The sequence below is a fragment of the Capricornis sumatraensis genome, chromosome 3, assembly GCF_032405125.1.
Source record: "Capricornis sumatraensis isolate serow.1 chromosome 3, serow.2, whole genome shotgun sequence".
Classification (NCBI taxonomy): Eukaryota; Metazoa; Chordata; class Mammalia; order Artiodactyla; family Bovidae; genus Capricornis; species Capricornis sumatraensis.
The window spans coordinates 38812945-38838066 of record NC_091071.1 but is presented as its reverse complement, the minus strand read 5'-3'; the positions used below and the strand labels follow the sequence as shown (position 1 = coordinate 38838066).

Genomic DNA, 25122 nt, shown 5'->3' with positions numbered 1-25122 from the left:
TATGTAAAAACAAATACACACGAACTATGAACCAATGACCATGTTTGGGAGCTGAGCTCTTTCGGCGGCCAATGTTTTTTTGGAAAAACGTTCTATATTAAGGCCGCGCTGTGGGAACACTGCTGGCTGTGCACAGTAGTCCGCATCCCCGCGCTGGAAGGACAGCTAACAGGAATGTCCACACAGCACGGGAGGCCCCGGCTCACTCGACCCATGAAACCAGAGGGGAAGCCTGATTCTACCATGCCGTATTTATACAATTTGGATTCATTCGAACAAGGAAGTTCTTATTCTTAGAGCTGTTTGGGGCGGCTTCTTTTTTTTTTTTTTTTTGGTCAATATTTAAATAGCACTTTCTTTTAAAGCTTGCCCTAGATACCAACTGTTTATCTAACACACAATTCCAAAGTTGCCGAATCCAGTGCCAGCCCGGAGGGGACAGTTCAAACCCACATGTTTATCGGAAAGAAAAGACCTCTAAACAGGTGTCATCTACGTTATCCTTTCCCTAATACCACAATACCACTCCAGCTCACAGGGAACAAAGTCATGATTTCAATCAGGACCCCTCATTCCTCATTACCTATTCCAGCTTGGCTCTCAACCTGGAGGATGTTTGCTGAGACATCTGATTGCCAGATGTGACTCATAACACAGTCCTTCTTACAAGTTTCTCATTTTAAAAAAGTTGCAGAGGTTTGTCCAAAAGCTAAACATAGAGTTCCTCTATGACCCAGCAATTCCACTCCTAGGCATATACCCAAAAGAACTGAAAACATGTGCTCAAAAAATAGAAGGTTCACAGCAGCACTATTCACTGGAGTCAAAAGGTGGAAATCGCCCAAATGTCCATCAGCAGATGAATGGATAAACCAAATGTGGTCCATCCACACAGTGGAGTATTATTCAGCCACAGAAAGGAATGAAGTTCTGATACATGCTACAACACGGATAAACCTGGAAATTATTATGCTACGTCAAAGAAGCCAGACACAGAGGCCACAGATGGTCCATCCACATGAAGTATCCAGCAGAGGCAAGCGCATGGACACGAAAAGTAGACTGGATGCCTGTCAGGTGCTGGGGAGAGGAGGGCACAGGGAGCAACTGCTTAATGAATGTGAGGTTTTCATCTGGAGCCATGAACACGTGCTAGAGTTGGAGGTGATGGTTGTACAACAGAGCGAATACACAAAATGCCACTGAACTGTCGACTTAATTTTATGTGATATGAATTGCATACCAATTTTTTTAAGTGAACAGAATATCAGAAAACGGTAGGATTACAGCAAGGGGATGGGCGGCAGAACTTAGAAAGTTCTTGTGGTACAGGAAGTCTGGCATCAGTTTATAAAAGCAACAGGGGCAGCACCACCAGGCTTGGGAGCCAGTCAGGTTTAGATAAATCCCAAGTACCCACTCAAGGACTTTCCATGACAGTCTTACGACAATTATCATTAAGAAATCTCGACCCCCTCCTCCCAGGCTCTGGGCAAGCAGCTCGGGAGGCCCCATGGAGAAGCATGAACTGAGCACTTGATCTGTGGAAAATATCTTTTTCTCTACCTGTAAAAGGGGACAAACAAGTTGAAGTGCTGCACCAACAGTCTTAAATCAGCCACAATATTAATGAACATCTCTTTGGAGAGACAAATGCACCTTCCGCCCACCAGACACAAAATCACTACCCGCAGTGGCTATGCCCTCACCCTGCTCCACTCATTCATGGGGCCCCACTGTGTCCTGCCTCCTGTTCTCTGGTTTACAGTCTCCCTGACTGCCACTCGTCCTGATCCGCTGTGCCCGGAGCTCACAGCAGGAGAGACGCATCTGCAAAGGGCAGGCGAGTGCCAAAGACGAAAGGTAAGCTCCACCCAGGTATGAGGGAAGCCTGTAACCGACATTACCATCGACTGCATGGGTTTCATCGCTGATGAAACAGGTTGTGGGGAGGGGAGCAGGGTGAAAACCAACATCTGCTGAACACCTACCAAACACCAGGCACTCTTACATGCACGATGGCATTGGACTGACTGAAGCTAGAACCTCTCAGGTCAGATGACACACTTCCCTAAAGAGGAAACCAGTGCTCAGATGGCATATGTTAGCACGCTGACTACCTGGACAGTTAAAACACTGACAACCCATCCTCCTACAGATGGCGTCTACCTTAGTTTTTAACCTCAGAGAATAACCTTACTGAACCAGAGGTCAGAGACACGGGAACATAACCTGAGTGAGATATGAGCATGGATCAGGTAATTCTGGGGTTGCTTGGGCCTGCACTGGGCACCTGGGCCCTTGCCAGGCCCTTTGGGAAGAACAGACCGTTCTAAAACAAACCACCATAGATGAACCTATACTAAAGGCCAGACAACTAAATCTGGGGTATGCAAACCCAGGCACACCTTCAGCTTAAACCAAAAAGGAAGAAACAAGGCCTCTCCTTCCTTGGCAGTGGATTCGAGGACACCAGACACACACGGCTTCTACGCAAGGAGCTCTTCTTACCGAACGTTTCTTGGGAAAGTCTGCAAAGTACTTTCTCAAAATTCTGGTAAATCTCAACAGCAATCAACACTTTCCAAATTTAACGTTCATGTTTTACCTTTACAATACAACCAGTTATAGAATTAACGGTTAGTGAATTCTAATGAATTCATTATTAGTTACAGAATCTAATCTATAATTCCCATTTTCTATTTCTACACACTCAAAAGAAACCTACTTCAGTCTTGTGGAAAACATGCACCATTTATGAAGGCGCAGATTTGATTCAAATTTCCCTTTCTCCTCCCCTTTAAAAATATACTAAAAATAACTGTCATAACATCTTACTCATCCTGAACTCAGTACCTGGCAACTTATTCAGAATATAGCTGACAACCAAAAAAAGTCACACAAAGATGGAACTCAGTCTTTTTAATCAAAGTATATCTATCTGCAAGGTTAATGAGTTTTGTTATTTGGGGTTTTTTTAGTGGAATAAAGTGAAAACCAGGAGCAAACCTGTCACAGGAAAGCATACTGATAGCTACATTAGCTGATAGCAAGAGAGCAAGCAGAAAAAGTATTTAAAAACATAAGAAATGGAAAAACAGAACAATCTTAGTTTATCTAAAGTAAAAAGCAAATTTCCTATTTTTATAGGCAAAATGCTATATCAATAAAAGCCAAACAACAAGCAATAAAAATAACTGAGTCAACAACAAAATTAAATTTTATTTGGTATATTTCATTTTAATGAAGATTAAAAAAAGTATTTCATACATTTCAGAAACATAAAACCAAACATTTAAACTGGTTAAAATAGGAAAACATCTGACTGACTATAGAGGAAAATCTCCAATTCTTCACTTGACAAATTCCAAAAGATTTACTATATTTGATATTTATATCTAACAACATATCAAATGAGGCTGGTTTCAAAGTCAACCACATGCTACTCCCAAGGCTGTCTATTCGGTAACTGGCTGGAGAAAGGAAGAGCATCGGAGAATTTAATATTTAGTAAATCCAAATCAAGCTACTGGAGAAGGAAATGGCAACCCACTCCAGTATTCTTGCCTGGAAAATCCCATGGACGGAGGAGCCTGGTTGGCTACTGTCCATGGGGTCGCAAAGAGTCAGACACGACTGAGCAACTTCACTTTCACTTAAATCAAGCTTAGAAAAGAGGAGAGCTGTTTTTTTTTTTAAAAAAAAAGCTGATTATGTGAAGCATTTACATTAAATTATAATTCAGCAATAAATCTCATTTAATTATCTTTCAGGAAAACTTTAAACACTAGTGAAAATGAAATAGCTAAATTTTAGTCGAGTTATATTATTAAATTAAAAAAGAGACTTTTATCATTTCTATTTGTATTCAGTTTGTTGATTTCAAAAAAGGAATCACTTTTCCATCAACTGATGAATGGAAAAACAAAATTTGGTCTATCCATACAATGGACTATTATATGACCAAATAAGGGGACGAAGTAAAGACACAGGCACAACACAGGTGAGCCCTGAACAATATGCTCAGTGACAGAAGTCAGACACAAAAGGCTGCATACTGCATAATTCTGCGTGTATGAAATGTCCAGAACAGGCAAATCCACAGAGATGGAAAGTAGACTAGTGGTTGCCAGGGGCTGGGAGGTTTAGGGGGGAAATGGGGATTGAGTGCTAATTTGTGCAGAAGTTCATGTGGGAGTGATAAAAATGTTCCAGGGACTTCCCAGGTGGTCCAGTGGTTAAGAATCCACGCTTCTGGGGCTTCTCTGGTGGCTCAGTGCTAAGGAATAGCAGGAGACACAGATGTGATCCCTGATCCTACATGCCGCGGAGCAGCTAAGCCCATGTGCCACAATTATTGAGCCTGTAATCTAGAGCCCATGTACTGCAGTTACTGCAGCCCATGAGCCCTAGAGCCCGTGCTCGACAACAGAGAAGCCACCACAATGAGAAGCCCGTGTACTGCAACCAGAGAAAAGCCCAAGCAGGAACAATAACCCAGCACGGCAAAAATAAAAATAAATAAATAAAAATTTTTAAAAATAATCCATGCTTCCATTGCAGGGAGCATGGGTTTAATCCCTGGTTGGTAAACTAAGAGTCCTCATGCTGCAAGGCACTGTCAAAAAAAAAAACTTTTTTTAAAGTTCTAAGACTGATTATGGTGATGGTTGCACATATCTGCGAATATACTAAAAAACAATCACTGAATTGCATATTTTAAACGAGTGAGTAGTATGGCACAGTATATGAATTATACATCCGAAAAAGCTGTTATTTAAAAAAAAGAAAAGCTCAAAATCATCCATCCTAATATTCCTTGTTCAGGAAAGTTCCACACACCATAAGCAATGTTGTTGAAAGAAACAGAAACCTTAGTGAAAACTGGAACGCCTCCAGGGCAGTATATGGAACTGGAAATTTAATAGCTACTAAATAAAGCAACATCATGACTAGAGCTATGAAAGCAAATATTTCCATTTGAACTTCAAATGGCAGAGGGACAAAGTTGTTATCTTAGGATCGTGGGCTCCAAGAGTGTTCATAAATCACCATTTCTTTCAGGAGCCAGAAAGAACACAGGGTTAATTAAGTTATTCCAGCTGAGAAAGTCACTCTGAAATGTGTGTGAGAGACCAGAAAAGTCCTTTGAGATGTTTTACTTGCATGGTAGTTCCACAAGTTTTTAACCTCCTGCAATGACTGACACACTGAGTCAGGCACTTTAGTCAGTAGAAAACATATGACTCCAGCAGGCTGTGAATAACAGCTTCTCTAAGGGAAGCTACAGTTTCACAAGTTGGGCCTTTGTTGAGGTGAAATTCTCTCTCAGGTCGGATGACACATGTACTCAGTGTCAACGCTAACTTTCAGGACAGAGTAGTAGACTGTTTCTCCTTTTTACTTTGTTTCACCAACCATGCAGATCACAGAAAATGTCATATTACTTTCCATGAGCTGCTTTGCAAGGCTTTGCTATTTTGTAAGAAGAGAGGATAAGAAAACCATTCAAATCTTTTATAAATCCTTTATAATGAAATCCAAGGGTTTCCTTTTATCACTGTGATCTATAATTTCTAATTAACAGGCCTAAGGTAGACTCTTCCTGGGCGTATTAATTTGGGGCCTACTGAAGTCACATTAACTATAAAATATATAGGACCTTGGCACCCTAAAAATACAGTCAGCTGATCTAGGAACCCACTTCGGGAGCAAGTGAGTCTTTTATTAATGGAATAATCGATAAGCACATTATTAACCCAGTGTTTGCTCTGTTCTATTAAGGAGAAACTTGCCAACACAAGTGAAATTCATTTTACTGGCAAGTAACCTTTCAATCTCTCTCCCAAATAATGTTCAAACAGGAACTGAAGCACATTTTTTAAGTATTATTTAATCACTTCACATTTTCTCCAAGCCATTTCCAAAGAATGTCTCAAACTTTCAAAATCAAATTGGGTTCCTCTAATGATACCCTGCTTTATACAACAATTGTGATTTAAAAAAAAAAAAAAGTGTAAATTACACTTCTATAACTCAATCTTTATTTACTTATATTTGAAGGAAGTAAAGAATCCTTTAGAACATTAAGCATTTCACCATGCCCTGCAATTTAGTGGTTAGGTAAATCTGAGTTTCCATATGCTAAATTTATCTAAATGAGGGTTCATAGTTTAAACAAGTGGATGAAGAAGAAACCAGTTCCTCATATGAAGAATGTGTACTGTGTTCCAATCACAGAGCTCAGCTGTTCTTAAAGAATGGTGTGGAATTTAAAGCGCATCTAGTTCACACTTTATGCTTTACAAACAGGAGGAAACTGAGAACCAGAGAGATTATTTTCCCAAAAGTGCTTATCTAGTTAGTGGAGAAAACATTTTAAGATGAAAAGCTAATCTACTAAACAAATTTGTTTTTTCAAATAACAAGATAATTCTATAAACATACTTTTCCTTCAGAAATACTCCCCTCTCCTGGTTTTAGACAGCTCATTCACAAAACAAAAATTAATGACCACAAGAGGCATTTCTCATGGAGAAGAGAACACATTTATGAAGTTACAGAATGCAGTGTGATCCACACTTGCGATGTTAACTCTTGATAGGGCAAAACTAACTAAATTCACATGCAGTAGTCTCTTCCACTTAAAATGTCAAAGCCTTAATAGGATATTGTATGTTGATATCCATAAACAAGAAAATAAAATCACCTGCATGTGGGTTTTCTTCCTCTCTACAAACTACGTGGTAAAAAACCAAAGTTGATATTTCCTACACTATTCAAACACAAATATAAATGATCCAAAAGCTGCTTTCAGTAGCACATTTTTCCTTGGAAGAAAAAAAAAATGAATAGAATTTAATAACATTACATAAAAATCCTGGAAATTATGTACAAAGATTATGCTGGAGCTTTGCCCAAAAAAGGATATGCTGGCTTTCCATGTGCATAAATGATAATCGAATAAGAATTTTAAGGAGCTACAGTATTATTAAAGATAAATATACTTATTGAAATCTCTGTCTTAAAAAGCTTCAAAATTATTGCCTAAACTAAGCCATTCAACCCCACATTTCCTGGGCCCTAAATAAACACTTGGGTTTTCAATCCTCTGTGCTCCTGCTTGGCAGCCTTCCCCACAGACCCGGGAGCCCAGGACTGCCCCCAATCCCCACCTGCGGCCCGTCCACACTCCCAGGCACTCTCCCATCTCGTTGTCTAGGGCCTTTAGAGACCGTGCTCTCAGCCTCGACTCAATTAACCACACAGCTATTTCTGAAAGGCCAGTTGCTGCCTTCTCTCTATCTTCCATGCTGATGTCTGGGGCGTGGTTTTCTACACATGTCTGATGCTGGGAAAGATTGAGGGCAGGAGGAGAAGTGGGTGACAGAGGATGAGACAGTTGGATGGCATCACCGACTCAATGGATGAGTCTGAGCAAACTCAGATTGTGAAGAACAGGGAAGCCTGGTGTGCTACAGTCCATGGGGTCGCAAAGAGTCGGATGCAACTCAGTGACTGAACACCACCACCCATCTTCATTCATTCATTTGTTCATGTCACAAATATTGAGCCTCTGCTGTACACCAGTTATGTTTCTGGCACCAGGAATACAGCAGTAAATAAAATGTGCAAAAATTCCTGCTCTCGAGGTACATTCGAGCGCAGTGGATATAGATCAGAAGTCAGATGAACATTATACAGCACGGAAAGGGGAGTGGAGGGGCATCCCTCCAGGAGTCGCCATTCACAACAAGGGGCCCAGGAAAGGAATTCCTGGAGTGGGGCTGCCCAGAACCTTCCACCTGGGAGAAGCAGCTTGAGAGGTAGGGGGTATGCACTTCAGTCTGCAAACAGGTGACCTACATTTTGGTCTAGGATTCCTTTCATTTTCTTGTTCTGGATCCTTATTTATCAACATTCGAGGGCACCTGTCCTTCAACAAGCAGTAGTGAGAAGATACGGGAGACAGAAAGCTGTGTTGCTCTATAATTGTAAATTGTGAGAATGTAAATTAAAGCTTCTGAGGAGCTCGAAGAAGCACAAACCATTTGTTCAGAAGTGCTCTTTCTCCATATAAACAGGCATATACTATTAATTTTCTTTTCAAAAAGGGAGAGGGTAAAGCTTAGTTCAGTCTTGCTCAACAAAAATACCAGACAAACAGAAATAATGAGACTTTCATGCCTATTATTTCTTTAATCCATAAAAATGTTATGAGGTAAGTATGAGAGCTCTCAGACACTGCCAGTTTGTATGAAAAGGACTCAGGGGCTAACTCAAAAGGGTTTTCCCGGGCGGCCAAGAAGGGACAATTTGAGCATCAAAAAAAAAAAGATATCTGTAATGGAGTGAAGAATACACCAAAGAAGCTAAAATCCAAGAATTTACATTAATTCTTTCTTAAAAAGCCACAAGTCCTCTTCAGAGGATGTTAAGAAACCAAGTCAGCCTGAAAACTGGTGGACAATGGGGAGGAATCAAGCAAATGAAACATAAACTTCTAAATATACACAGATCCCAAGATCCTAGGATTTCACAATGGTTGAGATAATAACATGCCTGAAAACACTGTGTGAACAGCAAAGAGCTGAATGAAGAAAGGTATAGCTGTTTTTCTGTTGCTTCTGCTACTAAGAAAACATTCCCCACTTTCAGTAATGCTAGTTAGTGAATCTAATCTCTACTAAGTACTATGTGCCAAGTACATTTCTAAGTATTTAATATTATTTTCTCCTTTAATCCTTACAACAATTTTGTGAAGCAGGTACCAGTGTTTTCTAATACAGTCCTTTGGGAATAAATACTGGCCCCATCATTTGGTAACTTCTCTAGCTGGATGACCACCACAAGTTACTTAACCTTTAACCTCTCAGTACTTCAGTTCCCACACCTATAAGGAGGAAATGGTAAGTCTCCCTACCTCCAGACCTTTTTGTAATAAGATCAGCAAGGCTAGAATGTATTTGTTTAGGTGATTTTTTGATTCATATCTATTTAGCCTTCTAGGTTGTAGGCTGTTAAGGAGGGCATCGTGCTCTATCTCCAGAACCTAGTCAAGCCATTGCAAATAGTTTTTTTTTAAAAAAAAGTCACTCAATGTTTATTGAATAAATAAAGGAATTTATAGCAGAACACAGTAGAGCTGAATAACTGGTACAAATCTCATTCAATATCTCCAGAGTCCCAGAGGTGAAGATTTTCCCATAATTTCTCAACTATCAAGGGTCACGTCGCCTTAAGTACCTCTAAGCTCTGGGGACAAGAAGCAGCCCAAGAACAATACTGTCTGAACTCCCTTGAGCTTTCAGTAACGAAGCTGCCAAACTTGGCAGCTACAGTTTAACTAGGGCAAGTTATCCACATTTTTGTATTTTGGACACTTGCCCTTTTTCATTCAAGAAACTGTCACAATCACAGTCCCTGGTGTGTTCTTGGTTTCAGTACCCAATTACACAAGAGGTGCACCATCTAGATAGAGGGCAGGAAAAAACACACCACTGACTGCAATATGGAACATGACTCCTCAGGCAGAAGAGTTGGTTATTGTTTACTGAACGCCTTTTGCAGTCATGTCGCTATGCTAATAAGTGCTTTATTTGAATGATCATCTCATTCATAGTCTTCCAGCAGGCCTCTGACAGAGGCAGTCATTCCTGGCTTCCCTGGGTTCCACGATTCAGAACTGAAAACTGATTCCAAATGTATGGGAAACCAAAACCCACGCACCGACCGCTACACTACTCCACCAAAGAGGGAGCTCGGCAAAAATAAATCAAAAAACAAAGCTGACGTTCTTTATCCTGACCTCTAAACACCAGGAGCAGGGACTTGGCAGAGTCACAAAGGATTTTTTTTTTTTGAGGAAAAGGAAATGCATGAACTGAAGTCACTTGCTACTTCCACAATAAATGTCACACGTCCATCCTAATTCCAACATGAACTCTACCATCTACATGAGAATGTGTCCGGGAAGTAGGTACAAACTCTCGCTCTTCCTTTCTTACCACTCAGGGAAGCAGTTCTCAGAGCAGTATGCAAACCCTCAATGGTCCCTAAGACTTCTGCAGGGCATCTGTGAGGCCGAAACTATTTTCATACTAAGACATGATTTGCCTTTCTCCGTGTTGACATTGGGCTTCCCAAACGGTACTAGTGGTAAAGAACACCCCTGCCAATACAGGAAACACAAGAGACACAGGTTCAACCCTGGGTAGGGAAGATCTCTGGATGGAGAAGGAAGTGGCAACCCACACCAGCAGTCTTGCCTGGAGAATTCCATGGACAGAGGAGCCTGACGAGTTTCACTCCATAGGGTCGCAAAGAGTCAGACACAATTGAGTAACTCAGCACACACCCACATGTTGATATTGGCCTTGATGATACAAAAGCAAACGTGATGACACAAAGCCGACATTCTTCATCCTGACCCCTAAAGAGACTGCCGGTGCCTGACCATGAATCTGGGCAGTAGCACCAAACTCTACTGGTCATTAACCAGCTCTGTCACACCACACACTTGCAGAAGGAAAAAACAGTCATTTGCACTTAAGAATGTCCCCTGATGAAGCAGTAAAATCAAATAATTGTGTTAAATGTTGAGTGTGTTCTGCAGGATGAGGTTGGAATGCACCTACAACTCTGCCCTAAGAACCAAAGTGACCGGTTGTCCCCAAAAGCGTCTATGCTCCTGTTTCGGCTGCTTTTTTGATAGAACATCGTTTATACTTTATGCACAGACAGACTCTGGTCATTCACTTGAGTATCTGGCAGACTGTTCCTAAGAAATGAATGAAATGAGCCTGTCCCTTCAATGAAAACAACTGAGAGTATTTGTCGCCAAGGATGAAACGCAAACTTTCAAGGGAAAACCAGAATTTTGGAACGTTTTTATCCGCCACTGTGAAGCTGACATCGTCCTAATATTTAAAGACTTTATGCCGACATTTGGAAGATCTGCATAACTCAAGAAACCGTAATTTTCTAAATGACCAATGCATGATGTTACAAAGTCACACTTGGGTAAAAAGTTCATTCAAAAATCCAAGAGTTTTGACAGCAGACAAAAAACTGATTAGCTATTGTAACTAACCCTCAATAAACTACCACTTCTTGGGTGTTTGTGTAGTACCAAAGAAAAATATCCACAGCTATCTAAATGGCTATTAAAATGCTCCTCCACTTTCTAACTATATATCTCTGTAGAGTCAGATTTTCCACACATTCTTCGACATACTGCAACAGACAATGCCAAAGCAGTTAAGAAAATCCAGCTGACAGGCTTAAAAATGGCTCATATGGTAAATTTTTGTTATGTTGTACGTAATGACCATATTCTCACAATATCAAAATCTAAACAGAAATACCAATACTGAAATCACCAATCAGCAGAGAGATTAAAATTTAGGCCCATGTGCATACACCATAGAAAATTCACTGTGTTCTTCTTTTCAAGATTATTACTCCACAGCAAAGTCCACAGGAGACACTGACCAGTATAGGTAGAAACACAATTATGTGAAGGCTGGTTAGTAGACGAGAACCCTGAAATTTCTTTACCTATTCTATTTGCTTCTTTTCAATTTTTTCCTTTCTTAGTTATCCTGCCTGAAAAGATTACTCTCCTCCCTTCATTCCACCTGCAATTCAGCGAACCATATCCTTAACTTTCTTTGCCAGAGGCTAATTTACTCAAAAGCTGGTTCTCAGGATCAACAGTTGTGTGCTCCTTCTGGAAGCCATATAATTTGGTCTGAAGGAGTCTAAATAAACTGTCACCAGGGCTGCTTGAGCACCAACTCCACAGCTGTTTGCCGTCTCCAATCCCAGATGTCAAGTCAGATTTTCTGCTTCATCTTATCTCTGCCTCCTTGCTACTCCAGAGGCTGTGGGCTATGGGCATGAGAGTCCACTCAAGGATGCAGGCGAGCATGGAGTTTCTGTTCAACAGGACTTAAGAGGGGACACCGAGAGGTCAGCCATGGGCAAGCTCTACAGTAGCAAGTTGTTGTTGTTCAGTCACTAAGTTGTGTACAACTCTCTGTGACCCCACGGACTACACCAGACTTCCCTGCCCTTAGTTATCTCCTAGAGTTTGCTCAATCTCATGCCCATTGAGTCAGTGCGGCCATCCAACCATCCCATCCTCTGTAGCCCCCTTCTCCTCCTGCCCTCAATCTTTCCCTGCATCAGGGTCTTCTTCAATGAGTGGCAAGGGGTATGGGTTAGGCTGGGGACAAGCTATCAAGTGAATCCAGGGGTACAAGCAAACTGCACCCAGAACTAGTACATAGCCAGGGATCCTAGCTGTAGCTAGCAGGGAACCAGGAGCCCAGACTCCCAGTTTGGGACAGCTGCTGGCAGAGGCTGAAGTGCTGTGTGTCCCTGCCCACTGTCAGATTGAGGTGAGACTCCAGACAGGGTCTAGATAGGAACTCTCCCAAGTGACACCAGCACACAGTGAAGGAGTCAGTCACCGAAGTGGCCAGTGGGTGGCCATCTCTCCCACGCACATCAACAGATCTTTCCCGGAGCTGCTCCACAAGTCCAAAGCTTGGTTTGGAGGGAAGGTCTTATTTTATTTAGCTTATAACAATGCAATATTGTTGGTATTCCCTCTATAAATACACAACTGTTGGTGTCGATTTAGGGTGACTGAGCACCTTTATCTTCCTAGATCAATAGTTAAGGAGGGAAAATAAGATGTCTGTAGGTATTTTCTGAGTTTCACTTCCTTTGTGACTCCGCCTATGGGAGGAAAAACTGTAACAACTGACAGTACTCCTCTTTTTCACTTGTGGCCCAAGACAGAACACAACAGCCAGTATCCTCTTGGGCCCAGTGGAGTGAAAGGACACTTCTTCCTATCACTCAAATCAGACTATTTCTTTCTAATCTTTAATAATAATTGCCCCTCACTTTCTGGATCATTTTCAAATCCTAGTCTTCTGCTGAAAATTCTTTCAACCTTCTCTCTCAGTGACTGGCCACTCTCTCTAAAATTTCACACACACACACAAACACACACACTCTCCATAGTCTCCTTCCCGCTGTTTGTCTTCTCCTTAGAACTGAACACAAAACAAACTATCTTCTACTTTTACAAAGAAGAAATTTTTGTGTTTTGTTCACTGCTGTATCCACGGCACCTAGAAATGTGCCCCACACAAAATGCTGAATGAATGAATGGACAAGCCAGGGCTTCCTGGCCTATTTCATATTCTACAACTCGATCCTGCACTTTCCATTCACACCACAGATTTTTCAAAGGCCTCCCTCTCACCCATTCCTGATGCCAAACGATTCCCACATCAATTCCAGAAACCTGAAAAGCCTCTCAAACAATCAAGCCCCACGCCTGCCCTCATCCTCTGTTTAAATGTGGCTGTGGATCCAATTCAGTTGATCTGACTGCTGCTCACATCGGTCGCCTCATCTCCATTGCCATTCTTGTTACCTTGGTCCAGGCCACCAAGGATTTACTGCAATGGCTCACTAATCTCCAACCCACTAGAACACTCCCTAGAACTGAAAGGGTAAACTTTCTAAAACTGCAAGTCAGAGCACCTAAGCTTCCTGCCTAAAGCCCATCATGGTCCCCCATTACCTACAGGACTGAACCCAAACTCCTTCCCAGGTAATCACAGCTGCCCTTGTCCTGATGAACTACTTAAACTGCCCAGTCTGCCAAGAAATGTGACCCCCAAGCCTTTGCCCAGGCTTCCTTGATAGTTCAGACGGTAAAAGAATCTGCCTGCACTATGGTAGACCTGGGTTCGATCCCTGGGTTGGGAAGATACCCTGGAGGAGGGCATGGCAACCCACTCCAGTATTCTTGCCTGGAGAATCCCTATGGACAGAGAAGCCCGGCGGGCTGCAGTCCATGGGGTCACAAAGAGTCAGACACGACTGAGCAACTAAGCACAGCACAACAAGCCTTTGCCCACGCTTCCCTCACTGCACTGAATGTTCTTTTCTCCCCTAGAGAGCCACTGCTTGACCTCAAGACCCACCCTGGGCACGTGCAGATCTCTATCGCATTCCCAACTCTGTGGACTCGAAGAATGTTTACAATCTGCACGCTCACCCAGGTCAGGAACCATCACGACTCCACCTGTGTGTCCAAAGGGCCAGGTGCCATGAGAGAACAATAAAGATGTTCGAGGGGTGAGTGACAGTGCAGAAATAACGACAGCCCACTTTCCACAAAGCCCATTCAGACAAACTGCCTCCCACACTGCCAGGCTAGCGCTGGAACCCCCAGTTTATTCCACAGATCTTCATTTCTACAGAGTCCTCGACTGGGTATTTTTAGCCCCAATATCAGAAAAGGGGACGAGAAGAAACGCTAGCATTCAGCACTGCATAGAGAAAAATACCTGCCACAAACCCAAAGATGGGCTAAAAGGAATCTTATGTGTATAACCTTAACTCCTTTTGTGGAAAGGGTCTTCTACAAACTGTGCTAACATCTCAGCTGAGTAGATTTGTACAGCGTCGGGAGAAGTGAACTGTGCAGTTTAAAAAAAAAAAAAAAGAGGTCAGGAAGTTGTGTAGACATCCTCTATTACTGGGGTCCTGTCCAGAGGGTTTCAAAATGAGCTGAATAAAGCAAAAATCATGGTCTCAGGGAAACTGTTAAAGAAGAGAATATTATATTTTAAAAAATCACCAGTTTGGCTAAGGCTTCTATCTTTCCCCATCCTCCATCCAGTGCTAAAATCTTCCCTTATAAATATACAGTGCACACAAATTTAAAGAAGAAATTAATTTACCAAATTTACACTATGTGGGTTTTAAAAAATTCACTCTAGCTTTTTTTTTTGGTGGGGGTTGGGGGGTGTCAGTGTCTTTGAGACCTTTGATCTGTAAGTTAAAAATAAAATTACACATAAACAAAAATGGGTACTGCCAAAGAGTCAAAGACCTGGCAATTTCCAGACAAAATGATTTACATCTGTCTTTATTTTTGAAATTCAAGTAATACACTGCTTAGAGCACCACTTACAAAATTGCTATCATCGTCACACTTAATCTAACATAGCACAGTGCTGCTCCATTCTCTGGAATCTGTCCTATAATCCCTGGGGATGGAGCCGGGGACACTCAGATCCTAAAGGTATCAAAATGATACCTTTGATATCATATCTGTATCAATGATACAGAGCAAGGGTTGCATCTGTACCCTACTCCATTGGCATCTCCAAACTCCAGAGCAGGGGCCACCGTCCTACAGATGAAGACACTTGTCACAGTAGAATCTCAAGCCAACTGTAAACTGCAGTTTCTGACCTCATCAATGTAGCACTGCAAGCTCTCTGCTAGTGTTAAGTCCGACTCTGTGTCTGACTCTGTGTCTGACTCTGTGCAACGCTATGGACTGTAGTCCGCCAGGCTCCTCTGTCAAGAATACTGGAGTGGGTTGCCATGCCCTCCTTCAGGGGATCTTCCCCACCCAGGGATTGAACCTGTGTCTCCTGTGTCTCCTGCATTGGCAGGAGAGTTCTTTACCATTAGCGCCACCTGGGAAGCCCCCTTCCCTGGTCTGCAGCACTGCTAATAATGCTGTGCAAAACTAACACAAAGGAGAGGCAGAGAGAAATTTGAGGAGGACAAAAGGAGAGAAAGTATTTAGCAGAAAGCAGACACAAAGCTCTCTAGGCAGAGAGAATTATCAGGTGAAAATATTCTTCTATTCTACCCACAAATTCCTCAACTGTTAGCAAAATTAACAGAACAAAGACAGATCAGGATAAGGATAAAGTACCCTCACCAGATAACAAATAAGTAAATGATAGGGAGAACAAAGGAAATATCAACTGAGGACACAGGTGGTGTGACGATGCATCCAGGCCCTCAAACTCAACCACTTACGGAGCGCAGATTTACACCATTACTTCTGTCTCTGATTTAAGATGTTACTTCTTCTGAGTACTCCCTTTCCAGGGGCTTTTCATCATGTAATTATACAATGTGGGGTACCACAAAACACAAATAGTTTTACAAATGTTGGCTTTTAAAGATCAATGTTATTGTCTCTACATACTTCCAAAATAGATGTTCCTCTTACCCTGAAGACCTTAGTAAAACAGAAGGACTTTTTTTTTTTAAGGAGGGGAGGATGTTACTTAGAATTCTTACTTTTGATCCCAGTTACTTATAAGTCATCACTTCCCAGACCTCAAAGACTTTTGTCCTAAGTGAAAAAAATAAAATTAAAAGAAGCAGCTTGGTGAAAAAACAAGAATAGCAGTAAGGAACTTAAGACAGGGAAAATCTGAGGAGCTGGGGGAGGAGGTCTAAAGATGGCTCTGGATATATGTCCCACTTTCAAATCACCTGGTGGTTTGAGAAGTTCAATATTCTAAAATGCTGCTGTCCATAAGGTAAGACAAATATCATGATTAGAAACCATAATGAGATATATGAAAACTGAAAGCTGAAAATCAAACATTTAAAAAAGAGACCTAGGCAAAAAGCAGTGTGCACTTGAGGGTACATAATTTCATCTAATTCTCAAGGATCCTGCAGGGCTTAGCTGACTTCTCTATTCCAGCGAAGTGAGGCCTAGAGAGGAGAAAGGCATAGAAAAATGTTTTGATGGGGCTTAAGGGCAACCTAACGGAGCACAAAGGCAATTTTTTATGGTGCTTCAAAGTTCTGCCCACTGAAGGGCTCGGATCCCCTCACACTCATTGGACCTGCCCCAGCATCTCAGAGACATTGACAGCCGGCTGGCGGGCAATACATTTTCAAAGTTCTCCCTCCTTCTAAAGGTGTCATCTAGGTCAACACCGTCACAGTGAACAGACCTGTGATATCTGACTCACTGGGGGAAAAGTCCCACTGGCCCTGGGAGACAACTGATCTGCCTCCAGATACTGATACTGGAAAGAGATTGTTTTGTTTTTCCAACACAAATGGGATAGGGGAGGGAGATGATGAGGCAAAGAAATGCACATACCTTTCAACTGGTCAGCAACAACACTCTGGCCAAGGCGTTCGGTAACTTTCCCATCCTCCATTTCGTACCGGTCATCTAGGTATTTTGCGGTGGCCTCGGAAATGTGGACCTTGCCAGCCACTCCCAGCTGTTCCATGAGATTGGCCAAGTTCACATCATTGGACCACACATCAAATTTAAACCTCCTCATGCCCAAGATCCCACATAGGACAGTCCCCGTGTGAACCCCAACGCGCATGTTCACCATCTCTTTCTTCTCTTGGCAGAACTGCTCAATGGCTCTTATCATGCCCAACCCCATCTCGATGCAGCAGTAGGCATGGTCGGCCCTTGGCTCAGGACACCCAGCCACACAATAGTAGCAGTCTCCCAGGGTGCTGATTTTCTCACATTTGGTCTCCTCACACAACCGGTCAAAGCGGCCGAACAGATCGTTGAGGAGACCCACCAAGGCGTGGGCAGACTTATTGGCACTCATCTTGGTGAAGCCCACGATATCTGCAAATAAAATGCTGACTTCTTCGATCTGCTGCATCTTAAACGGGCGAAAGGCGATAGGGGCTTTCTGGATGGAAGACTTCTTCTTCCTGTTCTTGGGGCTGGAGGTGGCGTGCCTTTTGACAGAATTCTCGCTCTCCTCATCCCCCTGTTTCATCAAGTCATCAGCTATGATTCTTGGCATCACAGAATGAATCATCCTCTCTTTGAGGGCTTTTTCCACTTCCAGATCCTTTCCGTGCATAATAGACTGGCCCACCTTGAGGAAGGTGCTCCTGGATCTCACCTGGGACATGATGAACAGGTGGATCCCAATGGCGTGGATGCAGAGGTGGAGCAGGGCCCGGCTCAGCAGCTCCCAGTGCAGGGCCTCCAGTCCAGGTGAGGGAAAGCAGGCTTCACCTTGGAAGTGGTAGCCAAAGGTCTCAAAAAGAACAGAATAGGCCACTCCCAAAATCAAGCTCAAGTACAAAGGTAAGTGCATGACGGTGTAGAGCAAAAAGAGCACTTCGATGCACATGGAAAAGCTCCCCACTTGAGATAAGCAAGTGTCTGTGGGCCTGGCAGCCCGAGTATGATTGAAGTTGTCAACTCGTCCTGAGAGTGGCGTCAAAACCTGAAACTGGGCAGCCAGGGTCAGGGCGAATACCAGGAGGGTGAGAACCAGTGAAGTCCACACGTAATGGCGGGCGTACAACTTGGTGAAGGTAAACAGAAAAAAGCCCACACACACCACGAGGAAGCACAGAGCAGGGGCTACCATGACAATCAGTTTCGATTTCATGTGGACCCCAAAATAGATGCTCCAGAGCAGGCAGGCGAAGCCGATGTAGAAGAGCGCATACCGGAAGCGGCGCTGGGTCTGCGGGAAGCAACGCTCCATGCAAGCCTCCTCCAGGTTCACGGAGTCAAACTTGGGGTCCCACCACCGGCTGGAGGCCCGTTCGAACAGCTGGGGCAGCTTCTTCCTCCTGCGCAGGCGGCCTCCCGCGCCCATTCTCCGGGGGACCCCTCCGGAGTCCCCGGAGCTGCTGCAGCTGGAGGAGATGCTGTACTTGCAGTGCTTCGGGTGGCTGTTGGAGGACGGCTGCTTGGGGTTGATCCTGACCCGCACGCTGTTGCTGTCTCCGCTGGAGTCACAGCTCACCTCGGTGCTGTGGTGCTGCAGCAGCTGCTGGTGGGGCGGGGAAGCCATGTTGCCGAGCTCGGAACCCTGCCGGCCCGGGTCACCGGGACCTGTCGGCGAGACAGCCAGAGTCAGCCCGGGGTCTATTCCTGCAGGAACGCGCACCTGAAGGCCACCAGCCCTACCGGCTTCCTCAGCGGGGGCCCCGGCGGTCTACTGGGAAAGCCACCGTCTGCTCACGACGACTGGGGAATGTCTGAGCGCTGCTCCACCGTCCCCCCTTGAGGCCGACAGCAGCCACCCGGCCGGACCGGGAGCGCCCGGGGGTCCGCGGGCGGCCGCCCCCGCGCCCGTCCAGCGCCACCCGAGCCCGCGGCGCGTTTCCTCCGCGCGCACTCGCCTGCTCCGCCGCCCGCTCCTGAGGGAAGTCCAGCCGAGCCTTCTCAAGCCGCGGGCCGCTCTCGCAAACACAGCTCTCCCGGCTGCGGCCGCCGGCCCCTCATGCTGCGCACGGAGCGGCGCCTCAGCCGCGTCAAGGCCGGCGGCCGGACCCCCGCCCCCGCCCCGCGCGGCGGCCCCGCGGGCGGCGGGCGGGCGGGCGGCGAGGCCCGGCGCCCCGCGCGAGTTTGCGGAGCCTGGGGCGCTGCGGCCGCCCCCGTCGGCGCGGCCCGTCTAGCGGGGCCTGACCCGGCCGCGCCGCCCCTCCCGGCCTCCGGGGCCGACGCGGCGGGCGGGGATGCCCCGCTCCCCGGAGCGGCCGGGCGCCGAGCGCAGGGCGCGGCGGGCGCGGGCCCCTCAGCCGGCGGCCCGTGCGCGGAGCTGCCGCAGAGCCCGCTCCCGCGACGCCGACCCGGGACGCCCGCCCGCCGCCTGGGGCCGCCTCCTGAGCTAGAGATGCCGCCCCGGCCGCGGCCGCCGCCGAGCCCCGCGCTGCCGCTGCCTCATGTCGGAAGAGCCGCCGCCGCCGCCACCACCACCATCTCCGGCCCCCTCCCCCTCCCGCTGTCACTGACAGACTCGCGCCCGCGCCGCCCCTCGCCCCGCCGCAGCGCGCACGCGCGGCCCGCGCACGCCGCCGCCCGCGCACGCCGCCGCCAGGTCCGGGGCACGCGCACGGTGCGCGCGCCGAGACGGCAGGGCTGCGGGACAGGGGCGGGCCGTGCGCTGAGGCCCCGCCCTCCGCCCTGCGCCCGGGGCCGCGCCGCGCCCTGGCCGCGGGCTGCGCGCGATGCTGGGACTGCTAACGCGGCTCAGAGACCGCCGTTCCTCGCAGGTCGGCTCCCAGACCCGCTGGGGGAAACCTGAGGGCATCTACTAGTTAAGGAGCTGCTGAGGTGCGACGTTTGGGACGTGGAAATGTTTGCCCTCCCGCTCAGCACACCTTGTTTATAAATGGAAGTTTGCAGCTCTTGCCTGTGCCTAAAGGGAGGCTTCCCTTTCTTCATAAGCAATGAGCAAGTGTCACCCGGGACTCGAGACCCTCCCTGAGCGTGTTTGTGGCGACCATCGGGGTGCAGTCCGAGTCCCAGCCTCTGCTGGCCAGACAGACCCTCAGGAGGCCGTGGTTGACCCTGGAAAGCTGGTGCCACTGAGACGCAATTTCTGTGGCCCCAGGGAGGGTTTCCCTTCCCGTCCTTGGGTTGTCTCTCCCTCCTCCTGGACAACTGTTTTTCCGTTTCCACAGAGAAGTTTTCAAAGCAACAGTGACCTGGTGAGCGCTGTCTGCAAGGTGAAATACAGCTCTCTGTTCCCCAGGGCACGAGTCCTGACTTTGTCCTCTACACACCTCACAGTACCTCCTGCCAGTCACCAGGGTCTGCGGCCACCTTGCCTCACCAAGTTTCACTGCTAAATTAGAAAATAAAGTAAAATGCCGTTTGTCTGCATGGTGGAATATTATTTGGCCATGAAAAGGGAGTGGTGTGCTGATTCACTGCTGTAACCTGGGTAAATCTTGAAAACATGATGCTAAGTGAAAAAAGCCCATCAGGAAAAACTTCATATTGTACAATTCCAGTGTATGAGATGTTCAGAATAGGCAAATCCAAAAAGATAGAAAGCAGATTAGTGATTGCTGGAGACTGGTGGTTATGAGAATGTTCCGGAACTACATGGAGGTGGCAGTCACACAATACTGTGAAAGTACTCAGTGCCACTGAGAACTGTACACTTTGAAATGGTTCAAATGGTAGATTTTATCTTATGTGTATTTTATCACAATAAAGGAAAAAGAAAAAAAGTAACAGTAACTTTGCTGTGGTATTTCTGCAAAGAGTAACCATCTAATCCTGAGAAAAAATCAGACAAACCCCAAGTGAGAAGTGTTTCTCCCAAGTTATTGACGAGTACACATAGAAACAGTCAACATCATGAAACACCATAGTACACTGTCACAAGTCACAGGAAACTAAGGGATACAACAACTCAATGGGATGTAGGATCCTGATTTGGAACCCAGAATAGAAAATGCCGTCTTAGGGAAACTTGAATAAGGTCTGTAGTTTGGTTAATGGCATTGAGTTGTGAGATGTTGATTTCCTGGTTTGGATCATTGTACTAATATGATTGCATATGTGCGTGCTCAGTCACTTCCAACTCTTTGCAATCCTAGACTGTAGCCCACCAGGCTCATCTGTCCATGGAACTCTCTGGGCAAGAATAGTGGAGTGGGTTGCCACGCCCTTCTCTGGGGGATCTTCCCAACCCAGGGATCGAACCTGCATCTTCTGAGTCTCCTGCATTGCAGGAGGATTCTTAACTGCTAAGCCACCAGGGAAGCCACTAATTTGATTAAGTACCATGGTAGCATTAGGGGAAGCTTGGGTGTAGGAGAACTATACTTCTTGCAACTTTAAAATTGTTTCAAAAATAAAAGTCATAAAAAGTTAAAAATAAAAATAAAACCTTTATTGAGCTTCAATGATGTGCCAGGCACTCTCACATATTCCATTTTTTGCAGATAAAAAAAATTGAAGTTCAGAAGAGCAGTCAGTGAAATAAGCATAGGAAACTTACACTGAGCAAATGTGGCATAAGTACCAGAAACCACTGGATGCTTTCACTTGTGACCTTTTTGGTCCTCACCACAACCCTCTGAGGTAGATATTATTGTCCCTATTTTAGAGATGTGAAACTGGGAGCTGGAGAGTGACACTCTCAAAGTCAGACAATGGGCTAGGGACAGAGTTCAGATTGAAAACCAGATCAGAGTCCTGCGGCCAAGAAGCTCTGAGCAGCCAGGCACCACTCTGTGAGCTTCCAGGTAGCCCTTTAACCACCCCGCTGCCTCCTCTGTTGACCAACCTAGCTGGACAGGAAGCCCTGGGAGACAGTGCTAACTGCACTACTGCCCCCCATTCAGTGCTATCCCATGCTCCTCATTTCTGATTTCCTTCAATAATCTGAAAGTTGGCCTGTCTGAGCTTTTCCTCCTCTCTGCAAATCATTTCAGTCCACCCACTGTTGCTGGTGACTTTGACATTGTAAATCAGTCACGTCAGGTTCTTAGACACAGGTAATGGTCATATTCACCTTCTCTTTTGTCTGTCTTCTGGAAGCAGTTAGGCAACATTCCTTGCTGTTGAAACCTGTAAACTGCGAGAGCATCCTCAATCTCCAGGTTAGGGCTTAAGTCATTCCATAAACCCTTAAGATTGGGGACAATGTGCCTGGCATTATGTGTTAGGTCCTGGGTTTATAATGATACCCATCTTCCCCCATGGCTGAGCTGGTAAAGAATCCACCTGCAGTGCAGGAAACAAAGGAGACGTGGGTTCGATTCCTGGGTTGGGAAGATCCCCTGGAGAAGGAAAAGGCAATTCACTCCAGTATTCTTGCCTGGACAATCCCACGGACAAAGGAGCCTGGCAAATTTCAATTCACGGGGTCACAAAAGAGTAGGACACAACTTAGTGACTAAAGAACAACAAGCAAGTTTCTTTAAGTACATTTTAAATCCCGAAACATTAAAAGCTTAGAAACCATCTTTTCCTCCTTACTTGAGTTACACGAAGGCATAAAGAAATGAGGTATAAATGCATCAAGACACAGATAAACACCACGTGAATCATAATGCAAACATCTAGGGTTCATGAAATGACTCTATGTTTAGCAAGAGGCTGGTGCCCAGGGCAGCAAGCAAACCCAGTATAGGGCTACACGGAGCAGAGATCACAGCTTCCCGAGATTCAGGGAGATCAGGGATAGAATGCTAGTTCCCAAGGCCCAGGCAGCCTTGCCAGGACAGAATAAAACCTCATTCCTGGGCTGCTCAAGTATTCTGAGAAGGCGGAAGTCCTGTTATCGCCTGTGCTCCTGCTACAGGGCCCTGCGGGGAAGAGGGGCCAACCTCACTCGACTCAGCGGCTCAGAGCTGGTCTTCCTTCTGACACTTTATCAGCTGAGCCTGTGGTCACAGTGCCATTTGCAGGACTGTGGTCTGGCCTCTGCCCCACCAGGGACAGTGGCCATGCAGGAGTGCCCTGGCTGCTAAGACAGAGAGCCGGTAGGTCTCCTTCCTCCCTGGCTCAAAGTGGAGTCAGAGAGGCCTGGCTAAAGGCAGTTCTGAACCTTAGTACTTCAGAAACCTACTGCCTGCTCCCAACAAGTAGGGGAGTCGGGGAAGGCATGGGAGAGAAAGGGATATTCCTCAAGGGCCAGCAAGTCCCAGTGGGGCTGAGGGAAGAGGCCGGAGTCTCTTGAGGATTCTGGGAGAGGCAGCAGAACGGTGTGAGGCCAAAGCAGTGGGCTCTGCAGTGGGACTGCCTGACTTCAAACCCCAGCTCCACAGTTTGCTGTGCAACCTTGGGCTAGTTACTTAACCTCTAGGAACCTAAGGGCCCTGCTCTATAAACTGAGGCTCAAGATAGAACATACTTCATACAGTTACTATGAGGATTAAATCATACGAGCCAAAGAAAGTGCTTTATGCAACAACTGGTATGTCAGCCAGTTCGCACCAGCACCATCAGAGACAAGCCTTGCGGGAGGGTGTGAGGGTTAATTTCATGTCAACCTGTCTAGGTCATAGTGCTCAGTTATTGGTCAAACATCACTCTAGATGTTGCTGTGCAGGCATTTCTCAGATATGCTTAGTAACATCTAAATTCATAGCCTCTGAGCCAGACAGACCACCTCCCCTAATGTGGGTGGGCCTCACCCAATCAGTTGCCAGCCTTTAGAGAAGAGACCAAGGTCCCGTAAGGGGGAGAGAATTCTGCCTTCAGACTGCAACGTCCACCTATCTGACTTTCCAGTTGCTGCCTCCCCCACGGATTTCCAACTTTCCAGTCCCCACCACCTCCCTCTGTAAACACACATTCCACTGGCTGTTTCTCACAAGACCCCAACTGACACACCAACACTGAGTCTTCCAACCCGTATGCATGCCCATGGGACTGGGAAACCTCCTTGTGCGGGAGGAGCCCTCGCTCCATCACAGGAGAGAAAAGGACATCCTAGCCAAGGAGGTGTCCACTCCACCGGGGGCTTCAAGGGATGGGAGGCGAATGTCACCACCTCACAGAGGAACCCAAAGCTCTGGGCTGAGGGACTTATTCAGGGTCATCAGCTAGGAACAGAGCTGGGCTTGAGCCCAGATCTGCCCACCTCACAAACTGCGGGGCTTCTCCCATCAACCAAGTGAATGGCATCCATCGGAGGAGGAGAGGAGTTAGCACGTCAGGGAAGGGGGTGGAGGGCAGGGCGGCGATGTGGGGAACAGACAGAGGGTCAGAGAAACCACGGAAACCCAAGCCAAGAAGACAGGGAGGGTGAGCCCAGTTCTGCTTTAGAGGGCTGACTGCATTTGATTTAAAGATGCCTGTTTGGACTCAGTGTCCACTCTCCCCTGGGTCTCCAGCCTGCTGCCTGCCCTGCAGACTTTAGGTTTGCCAGCCCTCGCAATCATGTGAGCCAATTCCTTAGAATAAATCTCTGTGGATGGATGGACAGGTGGACAAATAGTTAGATGGACTGAAGGGTGGACAGACCTAGATACACAGATATATGACTGAGCATAAGCACAAGGAAGGATAGATAGATCTGGATCCGTCCATTTACCCTACCTATCTACCTACCCATCTATTCGTCCATCTGCCATATGCATGCTTCTGTTGGTTCTGTTTCTCTGGGGAACTCTGCCAGTGGGGTCAGCAGAACCAGGGCCCAGGAGCCTTAAGGACAAATGTCCCAGAGAAAGGCCTGAGCAGGTGGTCTGCGCCCAGGAGGTTGAGCAGGCCAGCTGGGCAGGGCAGAGGGAGCGTGAGGCAATTAAGCGGGACAGCCAGGGTGGGGCTGTGCTGAGGGGAGGTGTGTGGGTGTGGAAGCAGCCCTGGCTGAAGCAGCCACACACAGAACCCATCAGCAGACACCGCCCCTACCATATAGATCTGCTTTCATGGGTGGAGCCAGGACGGCTGCAGAAAAGTGCTTGGGAAGAGAAAGAAGCCTACCTCTCCCATCCAATGATGTCACCATATACATGATGGGACCAATGATGTCACCTATAGATGCAGACGCATCCCTGCCTGAGGGC

General features: G+C 46.2%; 1 protein-coding gene across 1 annotated transcript in view; it reads right to left on the bottom strand.

Annotated features, from left to right (window-relative positions):
- ADCY9 (adenylate cyclase 9) overlaps window positions 1-18656 on the bottom strand; it is a 101833-nt gene extending 83177 nt beyond the window's left edge. The window contains exon 1 of the mRNA XM_068969155.1: window positions 16964-18656. Coding sequence (XP_068825256.1) covers window positions 16964-18656 — 1693 coding nt within the window. The remainder of the gene's footprint in view (window positions 1-16963) is intronic.
- Window positions 18657-25122: the final 6466 nt, after the last annotated feature.